The 10,799-nt window shown below is 48.3% G+C and overlaps 2 protein-coding genes across 8 annotated transcripts in view; one reads left to right on the plus strand and one right to left on the minus strand.

Moving 5' to 3' along the window:
• Positions 1-4,955, plus strand: part of Dgkd (diacylglycerol kinase delta) — a 93,254-nt gene extending 88,299 nt beyond the window's left edge. For 3 of the 4 annotated variants that reach the window (XM_031368327.1, XM_031368329.1, XM_031368330.1), the window contains 3 exons: positions 645-774; positions 1,862-1,992; positions 2,854-4,955. In XM_031368327.1, coding sequence (XP_031224187.1) covers positions 645-774; positions 1,862-1,992; positions 2,854-2,943 — 351 coding nt within the window. In that variant the 3' untranslated portion in view covers positions 2,944-4,955. The remainder of the gene's footprint in view (positions 1-644; positions 775-1,861; positions 1,993-2,853) is intronic. The other variant, XM_031368328.1, reaches the window with a different exon arrangement.
• A 583-nt stretch (positions 4,956-5,538) lies between these two features.
• Positions 5,539-10,799, minus strand: part of Usp40 (ubiquitin specific peptidase 40) — an 83,662-nt gene continuing 78,401 nt past the window's right edge. For all 4 annotated transcript variants that reach the window (XM_031368323.1, XM_031368325.1, XM_031368324.1 and 1 more), the window contains one exon: positions 5,539-7,110. In XM_031368323.1, coding sequence (XP_031224183.1) covers positions 6,999-7,110 — 112 coding nt within the window. In that variant the 3' untranslated portion in view covers positions 5,539-6,998. The remainder of the gene's footprint in view (positions 7,111-10,799) is intronic.

The raw sequence follows: 10,799 nt of genomic DNA on the forward strand, positions 1-10,799 counted from the left end.
TTGTATTTAGTAGAGTTTAAAATCTTGGCTCTTACTGTGTTACAAGCCCAAAATAAGAACAATTTTTAAATTTAAGAAATTTAAAATTTAATAAATAATTTAAGAAATTTAAGAGGTCCTAAATAGTTACTTCTTTGATAGTTTGACTAGACAGGGATCCAGGGCATACTGTTCCTGAATAGCATCCACCTACAGCAGGAGACAGAAGAGGGAAGCGTCTGGCAGGGTAGACCTAGGTTGCCCCTGAGCTTCTGGTGTCATCTTGGCCTCCTGTAACACAGGAGACAGTGTCCTCTTTAACATAGTTACAGGAGAGAAATGATATGAAACACCACCTCTGCCCAGCTTAGTCTTTGGAACCTTTGGCAGCAAATGTATTATGGCAGCCAAAGAGGATGTTGGGGCCGGAGAGATGGCTTAGTGTTTAAGAGCACATACTGCCCTTCCAGAGGACCTGAGTTTGGTTGCCATCACTCAGGCGATTCACAACTACTTGTATAACTACACTTCCCTGGGCACCCATACAAATGTATAAGAACAGTTAAGAGTATAAAACATTTAATTAACAAAGTATCTCTTCCTACTCCCAATCCCCAAGTATAGATTAGACCTTGGCAATGAGTTTCTGATTCTGTGTTTCTTAGTCTCTCCAACAGAATGTGATGCTGGATCTTACTAAACGCAGCCGCAGTGGTAAATTCCGCCTTGTGACCAAGTTTAAAAAGGAGAAAAATAATAAGAACAAAGAAGTTCACAGTAACCTAGGAGGCCCTGGTATCTGCCCCTCTCCTGTGTGTCTCTCTGGCTGTCAAGGCCCAGTTCTCCTGGTCTCTGCTTTTCTCCTCAGCAATGAGGCTCTTCCCCTTGGTCTTGTGCTATAATCTCTAGTCACATGGCTATACTAGGTCTGTCTTATACCTTTAAGACCATACCTTGCTTGTTATCTCTGTCTGGATACTGACTGATGTCATGCTTTGCTTGAATGCACACCTTCCATGGAGACTGTGGGGTGATGGGCAACTGAGCTGACCTGCCTACCCTGAATTTGGGGCTGGAAGTGGGGAGGACAACAGGAATGACAAGACTTACTTGGAGACACAAAACTTTAGACGCACGACTGTGCTGGAGTCCTCTGTGCCTGTTTCCTCTGGCAGGCTGCTGATTACCATTTAATTGACTCACTGATCAAGGTTCTTAAGCTTGGCCCTCCAGGCCACCAGTGATTGTAGGTGAAGAATCAATGGGAAATGGTGCTAAAGAACATTTCCCCCTTTGGATCAGTAAATTGGGTCTTTAAATGTATCTCAGTGGTTGGCCCTGAGTACTGTGTCTGGCACCTTTAGGGGCCAGGGCTGGAATTGGTATGGCATCTGCTACCATTCAGGGCAGCTCCTGTTTGATTTTTTTTTCTTTGCATGTTTGTCTAGAATTGTGTTTATGTGAATGATAGTGGATCTGACTCTGCATGGCCTAAGTCTCTCTGCACATCTCCTGTAGTGCTCCAGCTGTGAGCTCCTCTGGAAGCAGGAGGAAATGCTGGCTTTAGTCACAAAGATGTCCCCTCTGTGTTTGGTGCTGTTTAATTCCTCTGGTGACCCACCTGGCAGGAGTAATCAGCACTTCTGCAGTGCATGTCCCTCAGGAGGGTAGTTCTCTGTCTCCTTTACACTGCTGGAGCACAGTGCTTGTGGCTGGCTGATGGTTCTGGCTTTTAGGGACATCTTGGGTGGCACTGCTGGAATGTCTTGGGTGCTGGCTGCTGGAGGCATCTTGGGTAGCACTGCATCTTGGTGTTGGCTGCTGCCTACTTGGCTCTGGGCTCTGGGCATTCACTGCACTCGTGCTTTTCCGTCTCTGACAGTTCACCTCTGGGGGACAGAGGAGGTTGCTGCCTGGCTGGAGCACCTCAGTCTCTGTGAGTATAAGGACATCTTCACGCGGCACGACATCCGGGGCTCTGAGCTCCTGCACCTGGAGCGGAGGGACCTCAAGGTACTTCACAGGTGTCTTCCCAGAATCCACACCTGCACTTTACACTCTCTTCAACTATGTCATCTTCCCTGACTGTGTTCTAGCATCACCGGTCATCAGTTTTTCTTGAGCCTTTTTGTGTACCCAGGTCTTTGATGACTCCCCCTGATACAAATAAGGCCAGGTACAGACATGATGGGGGAAGCCTTGATTTTCTTAGCCACAAAAGGAACTGTCTTAACGTTAGAAACTATGGGATGCAGCCCCGTGGTCACAGGTTCAGCCAACAAGTTCTAGGTTCCAGTGGTTGGTAGACCACCCTGCCCACAGTGAGTGAAGATGGAAGAGGCTGCTTTCTCAAGGCTGCTTTCACAGGCAATCTCTTGGCTCTGGGGCAGCTGCTGCCACTTCACCTCACAGGGACAAGGGTCAGATGGTTCATCCTCCCATCCCTGTGCATGTGTGGTCAGGTCTGCACCCACTGCCCTTGACTCACATAGCCAAACCCTGGCCTGCTTGGTTTGGCAGAGCTGTCTCTGAGTGGGCATTGCTTCTGGTTATATCCAGAGGTAGAAAAATGCCATGGGGGCCTCCTTAACTGGTAGCTCTCCCAACACCACCCACTTGCTGTCAGGCCTCTCTTCTTTTTCTGCTGGCTGTCCTTCACAACAGTAGTCTTTGTAGGACACAGAAACCATTGCATTGGGTGTCTGCATGACTGACGTGTGCTGATTTCCTTCCTATTTCATCCACTGGTCATTTTCCTAATTTGTACTTGAAAAGGAAACTGAGAAAGCTTGTTGGTGACAGCCCATTTGTAGAGCCTCTGGCCTGAGCCCTCTTCCAAATACCCATGTTGCCTGTCTTCCTTCTTTGTTGCAGGACCTTGGTGTGACCAAAGTGGGCCATATGAAGAGGATCCTTTGTGGGATCAAGGAACTGAGCCGGAGCTCCCCTGCCACAGAGGCCTAGCCTCTGCGTTCTCTGCCTGCATCCTCCGCTCCCCTCGAGACTGAGGCCCAGGGAGGACACTGCCAGCACTCAGCCCCTGGCCTTTCTCATGGTGCTATTCTTTTTGTTAGTGACAGAAAGCTCGACGCCCGTTGGTAACAGCTTTGGAGTCTTGAACATACCAACACAGCTACCTTTGAGAATACTTTTCCTAGCTGCAGTCATTTGGGGCAGACTGTGTCAATGCCCACTTGTGGCTCTTGCTAACCTGCCTTGTGGGCCACAGGGAATGTGGTGAATGAAGCCTGACCGCCCAGCACCTGGCACCCCTGCAGAACCTTCTTACCTGGGGCACATGCTTGGATTGTGCTGTGCACTCCTTTATTGGTCACACTGGGTACTACCGTCTTCTGCCTCTATTGGCTCTCAGAAGCAGAGTTGGGCCTCAGTGGCCCTCACCAGAATGTTCTCTGTGCCTGCTACCCACTCTGTGGTTCTTCACCGCAGCCCCACAAAGGTAGCCCACTGCTGTTGCCCCCTTTGTTCACAAGGTTTCATTGTTTTAAAACACAAGCTTATTTACTTTCCTGGCTTGTTATAGTCTGTGAGGAAGAAGGAAAGTCCTCTTGCTTAGGCCAGGCCTCAGGACACTTGGTTCTCCCCTCTTGCCCTCTGGGCTATGAGCATGTGGACAGCCCATGCATCTCCTCAGGATGCTACAGTTGTCTGCAATCCAGTCTGGGGCAGATAAGGATATGAGTTTACACTAACTCAGCATTACTGTGGAGACCAGGCTTCCTGGGTGCTGGAAATGACATATGCCATGGAAGAATGAATAGTCAGTAGGGGAAGTCTGGAGCCGTCTCGGGTGGCTTCTCTTCTGCTGTGAGGTTTGTTGTTCCGGGAGGTGCCTGTGAGGCCTCTGACTATAGTTGCTGCCCTGCCACTATCTGCTGGGCAGAACTGGCTCTGAGACAGCAGGTGGCACTTTTGGGGGCAGAAAGCTCCCCAAGGCCCAGACTACATCCTGTGGGCAACCCAGGTGAGGATGCCCCTGGCCTTCACTGCCACTGACTTACCCTTCTGTACTTTCAGAGACAGCAGTCCTCCACAGCTGGAAGGGCTGTAGCTCAGCCTTTGCAGGAGGGCAGCTGCTGGTCTGTGGTCCTCATCAGAGATGACAGGTCTGTGAACTCTACCAGTGCCTCCCCATCTGACATGGGAGAGTCTGCAGCAGCACCAGCTAGGAGGCAAGGTTGACCTGCTGTTTGTTCTGCAGGCTCTGGACTCCCTGTTCATCTTCCCTTTACTGGTGATAGATCTGAGAGCCCTGGTCAGCAGAGTATGGAGAGGGCCTACAGGGTTGTTCCTTCTGTGTTCTGCCCCAGGCCTAGAGTTCCATCCATTGTATATCAGATGTGGGCTGGGAGAATCTCTGCCCTGTGTGTGGAGGTTGCTGCCTCCCTGAATGGAAATAATTTTCACTTTTCCACGTGGGATTCTATTTCCCACTGAGCAGTCAGTGTACACCAGAATGTGGAAGCAGGGATAATCTCAGACAATTCACAGAGCTTGTGCCAGCCAGACCAGCTAAAACTTAGGTGACTAGGGTACTGACAAACAACTAAGGACAGTGGCCTTGAGAAAGCTTCATATTTGGGCGAGGGTGTTAGAAATCATTGTTGTCAACAAAAAGTGAGAGGTCCAGTCTGAGTGCTGGAGGGACCTGCCAGGTGGCCAGGATCTCCACAGATGTGTTGTGGCCATCACTACCCTGCCCCGAAAACCCGACCCCCAACCCCACAGCAGTTTTTAGAGTTCTGGAGAGGAAGAGAATGAAGGATCCCAAGAAATTGGAGTAAAGATTTTGTACCTGCAGGTGGGGCTAACTTAACCCCTCATATTTATAATCTTAATTTATAGTGACCATCTGGAGCAGATGCCTCTTGTATTGTTATGTACATAGTCTGCATCAGAGAGTTGTAAATAAGTTCTTCTGTGTATAATAAAACAAGCCTGTTTTTGATCTTCCAGTGAGCATTCCTGTCCTCATTCCTGTGCTGACAGTTGCTAGCTGTTCTGAAGATAGTCTGATCTGGTGGCTGCTGTATTCCAGGGGTCTGCTGGATGTGCAGTTCAGCCAGTGCAGCTCTGGGTTAGTCATTAGCAACAACAAAAACTTCTGGACAGCAGCTGCCATTCATGCTTCTTGTCACCCTCACACACTGATGCTTAGCCTGCTCAACTGCTGTGCTCCTGCAGGTGGTGTGGTAGTTCTGGTATTGTTGAGTCTCTCTTTTGTAATTATACCTGACCTAGAGGGTAGCTAGCAGCTATGATACCAGTTTTGGACTGCCAGGAAATTCATAGTACCTACTGCCATGGCCCTGGCCAGATCCTATTCCCCAGAATAGTAAACAGAACTGCTTCATAGCCAGTTCTACCAGTACACTTTCCCAGGAGTCTACATTTATTTTAAACCAAAATAGACTTACTTCTAAATCAGTGTTTCTAATATAAATCATGTCTGTTGAATGTCTAGAGTATGCTTGGAGAAAAAGCCATCCAAGCTCCTCAAGCAGAACACAGTCGGTCAGTAAAGGACAGAGTGAGGACTGCAACTTAAAAATGGTTTATTTTTCTCTTTAATAAAATATTAGTGTTTTCCCCCCTGTTTTGTGTATTCTGTCCTCCAATCAAACAAACAAACAAGAAAACAACCAAATCGAAAGGCCTGTCAACAGACTTGGGCTGCAGCCAGCACTTGAGGCATGTCTTCTGGCTCCTCCACGTAGTAAGAGGGTCAGGGAGCCTCTGGCTTCCTTAAAGCAAAGTGTCTGAGCTAGTACATCAGTACTGTATTGCCAGAGGCTGTGGTAAAAGGACAAACTAAGGAACTATGTCAGTTACAGGACAAGAAACAGTAGCCAGTGCCCAGAGGACTCAGTTGTGGTCAAGTAATGTTTACTGTTTGGGTCTCCCAGAACCTCTTGGTGTGTCGCTCCAAGGACATGGCCAGAAAGGTAACAGTCCAAATCCAGCATCTTATAATCCAAGTGCTTCAACAGGAGCAGTTACCTAACTGACACAGACTCGGAAGACAAAGGAAGAACAGGATGATTACCTGCTGAGCATCAGCTCCAGAGAAGCCAGCATAGCTGCATCAGAATGTGAAAAGCCAGCAGGGGCCAGCTGAAGCCCAGGCCAGAGTAACTTTTTGTCTTACACCACCTCAGTTGTGTTATATGACGACATGTAAGAGCTGATAAGAAACTGACACCCTGACAACTCCTCTTAGGAATACTGTCATAGGCTAAGTCAGCCCTGGGTCCTAAACCTGCTAGTTCAGTAATAGATGCCGTTTTGATAGTGTATTAATTAGAGTGCATAAGTACCAAATCTCTTCAATCAGTTACCTGTGCTGACTGAGAAGGAAGAGGCCTCACTTTCCCCAGGACAACTAGGAGTCTGGGGAACGTTGTGCTAGGCTTCTCTGATGGTCCAGCCTCTTACCAGAGTATATAGGTGGTAGACAGCAGAGCAGGTGAGTGCCATACGCAGTTCTTCCTGCACAGCCGGCTTAGAGTCCTACTTTGAATTTGGCCCAAGAGGAGGTGTATGGCATAGTGAGGGCTGGAACTGGGAATGAAGTCAGGACACATATCCTTCCTTGCGCTTCAGTGAGGTGCCAGAACTGGATGACTAACTGGTCACCTCAAGAGTGGGTAAGTAACTGACCTTGTGGCTTACCTATATCTGATTTGTCCTCTTTGAGCAACTTGCCATTGTCCAGAAGTATACTTTGTGGAAAGAGGCCACTGAGGCCAAGCGTAAGATGTCTATTCCGGTTGGCACAGTGTGGGTCTGGGCCAGCTCTGCAGCTGCTGTGTCACAGAGCTAGTAATCGGTGTACTTGCTTGGTCTGAGAAGTGCCATCCCTTCGCCTGTCACAAAGCTGAAGACTGGAGATCACTGGCTGTGGAGGCAACCAGCTTGTCCACCATAAACCCACAGGTATCTGTCATAGAACTGACAGGATGGTTCTATCTGGAGCACAGGACGTACTGCTGCAGGGGCTATCTGAAGCTTGCAACATGGATGGACAGAGAAGCTTCTGGTCCCCGGGGCCTAGTGGGCATCCCTGCATTGGAGAACACATCGCTGCTCTGTGCACGGTGGACTTCTCGGCTGTGGGAGATAGAGGGTATCATTGATACACAATCATGGGTGAGGGGCTTATTTAGTTGTTTTTTGTTTAAGATTTATTTATTTTTTATTAGATATTTTCTTTACTTTCAAATTTTATACCCTTTCCCCATTTCCCCTCTGAAAACCCCGCTATCCCATCTCCCCTCCCCCTGCTCATCAATCCACCCATGCCCACTCCCACTTCCCTGTCCTGGCATACCCCTACACTGGGGCATAGAGCCTTCACAGGACCAAGGGCCTCCTCCCATTGATGTCCCACAAGGCCATCCTCTGCTACATATGCGCTGGAGCCTTGAGTCCCTCCATGTGTACTCTTTGGTTGGTGGTTTAGTCCCTGGTTGCTCTGGGGGTACTGGTTAGTTCTACTGTTGTTTGTCATATGGGGCTGCAAACCCCTCAGCTCCTTGGGTCCTTTCTCTAGATGGCTGAGAGCATCCACTTCTGTATTTGTCAGACACTGGCAGAGCCTCTCAGGAGACAGCTATATCAGGCTCCTGTCAGCATGCACTTGTTGGCATCCACAATAGTATCTGGGTTTGGGAACTGTATATGGGATGGATCCCCAGGTGGGACAGTCACTGGATGGCCTTTCCTTCAGTTCCTGCTCCAAACTCCTTGTACAAAGCTCAAGTCCAAGTGGATCAAGGACTTCCACATAAAACCAGATACATTAATAGAAAAGAAAAGAAATTAGACTAATAGACAGAAAAGAAATTGGGGAAGAGCCTCGAGCACATGGGCACAGGGGAAAATTTCCTGATCAGAACACCAGTAGCTTATACTCTAAGATCAAGAATTGACAAATGGGACCTCATAAAATTGCAAAGCTTCTGTAAGGCAAAGGACACTGCCAATACGGCAGCCAACAAATTGGGAAAAGATCTTTACCAAGTCTATATCTGATAGAGGGCTAATATCCAGTATATACAAAGAACTCAAGAAGTTAGACTCCAGAGAGCCAAATAACCCTATTGAAAATGGGGTACAGAGCTAAACAAAGAATTCTCAACCAAATGGCTGAGAAGCATCTAAAGAAATGTTCAACATCCTTAGTCATCAGGGAAATGCAAATCAAAACAACCCTGAAATTCCACCTCACACCAGTCAGAATGGCTAAGATCAAAAACTCAGGTGACAGCAGATGCTGACAGTGAGGTTGTGGAGAAAGAGGAACACTCCTTCATTGCTGGTAAGATTGCAAGGTGGTACAACCACTCTGGAAATCAGTGTGGCAATTCCTCAGAAAATTGGACATAGTACTACCAGAGGACCCAGCTATACCACTGCTGGGCATATACCCAGAAGATGCTCCAACATGTAATAAGGACACATGCTCCACTATGTTCATAGCAGCCTTATTTATAATAGCAAGAAACTGGAAACAACCCAGATGTCTCTCAACAGAGGAATGGATACAGAAAATGTGGTACATTTACACAATGGAGTACTACTCAGCTATTAAAAACAATGAATTCATGAAATTCTTAGGGAAATGGATGGATCTAGAGAATATCATCCTGAGTGAAGTAACCTAGTCACAAAAGAACACACATGATATGCACTCACTGGTAAGTGGATATCAGCCCAAAAGATTGGAATACCCAAGATTCAATTCACAGACCACATGAAGCTCAAGAAGGAAGACCACAGTGTGGATACTTCGGTCCTTCTTAGAAAGTGGATCAAAATACTCATGGGAGGAGGTGCAGAGACAAAGTTTGGAGCAGAAACTTAAGATTTATCTTTATGTGCATGAGTATTTTGCCTGCATGCCTGGTTCGTATGGAGGTCAGAAGAGGGCACTGGATCCCTGGAACAGGGTTATAAATAGTTGTAGACCACCATGTGTGTGCTAGGAACTGAAGTTAGGTCTGCAAAAGCAGCCAGGGCCACCTCTCCAGCTCCTGTGTTGAGGGTTCTTAGAATGGCTCCCAAATGAATCCCAGATACTAGGGCTCAAGGTAGAATAGGGTTTGAAGGTTGGACAGATGGTTTTCAACTGCCCATCTGAGGCCCCAGTTTAGGCTTGTGAGAATGGGGTTCCCCACATCCTGGTTACACATTGTTAATAGGCAGCTGTACACAGTCAGTTCACAGTAGAGTGACCTTTTTCTCCCATTTTAAGTTGAAAGCATTCACAGTGTACCCAAATCATACCCACACACCTATGTGACAGTTCAGGAAGCTCCCTTTTGCTCCCTCAGTCCCTGTCCCCAGAGAACCACCACTCTGACCACTTTGCTAACTTCACTTCACTGTGACTTTGAAACATAATCACGATACTGTGGCTCCTGGGTCTGGCATTTACAATGGACAGTACCCTCTTCAGATGGCTTCCATGAGACTCATGCTAAGGTTGAGCTCAGGCCACTGCATTTTCTTGTGTGTCTGTGCTAAAAGAGTTTGTGAGGGTATTGCTGTGTGACAGGTGTGTGTTCCCCAGTAGTGGGAACCACCTCCAAAATGGTGTTCCAGCCCTACGCCTGCTAGCAAAGCCACAGACCCAGGCACGGTCTTCTCACCAGTGTGGCATCATTTCAGCATTATAAATGGGGGTTTGAATTGACATTTGGTTGAGGAATGAGCTTAAACTGAACATTCTCTGTATGCTGACAAAGATGTTGCACTTCCTTTCTGCTCATGCTTCTTACCTATGTATTTATTGGTGTGTTGGCTTTTCTACCAGAAGGTGTATTTACACCAGCAAGCCACAGCTTTTGACCTAGCTGTCATGCTTAGAGACATGCTTTACAGATAACCCAGGATCGGTGTTAGCAGCCACCATGAGGTTCACTCACATATGGCAGCAGAGTGCCATGCTCCCACCATCTGTGATGGGCTGTCAGTGACGAAGGGCAAGTATGCTCTCTGAAATGGTATGTAGGTGACAGTGATGCTGGTCCCTTATGAAGGTGAATTCACAATGAACCCCTTTGGTGGCTTTTGAATCTGAAAGCCTGTAATAACATTAAGTATAAAAAGTAAGATAGGAGAAAGTGGGAAGCAGTGCAGGCTAAGGATGCATTATTCCAGTAGCATCTGTTAGCATCAAGAACCTGCCTGCAGCAGATATGTGGGCGGGTCCACAGACCTGTCACCAGGGCAACGGCGACCATATTCCCAGAATCCATTGGGCTCAGCTCCCACCTTTACCTGGATTACTACGTCACCCCACATATAAATATGTGGGTAGTTCCCTCCATCTTTCTCTCTCTCTCTCTTTCTTCTTCTCTCTCCCCCTTCTCTCTTCCTGCGCTGCTACCCCCCTACCCCCCTTCCAATTAAACCTCTTACACATGAAACTGCCTGGGCCTGGTGTCTGCAGACGCTTTCTGCCGCGACTCAAAACCCATCATTTTGGTGTGTTGGCCGGGAACAAGGCAGTTCGCGTCTACCGACCGGCTCCTCACCGCCGGGACAGACAGGGCACACAGCCACGTTGAGCGGCCGCTGGGACCCCGGCTGCTAGGTGGAGCGGCTCCCACCGCCGCTGCTGCTGCCGCCGCGCAGGGAGCACTCCCAGTACCACCACAGCGGCTGCCGCTGCTGCTGCACTCCCAGTACCACCACAGCGGCTGCCGCCGCTGCTGAGCTCCCAGTACCACAGCGGCTGCCGCCGCTGCTGCTGCTACTGCACTCCCAGTACCACCGTAGAGGCTGCTGTTCCG

This window comes from Mastomys coucha, unplaced genomic scaffold (genome assembly GCF_008632895.1).
Source record: "Mastomys coucha isolate ucsf_1 unplaced genomic scaffold, UCSF_Mcou_1 pScaffold14, whole genome shotgun sequence".
Lineage (NCBI taxonomy): Eukaryota > Metazoa > Chordata > Mammalia > Rodentia > Muridae > Mastomys > Mastomys coucha.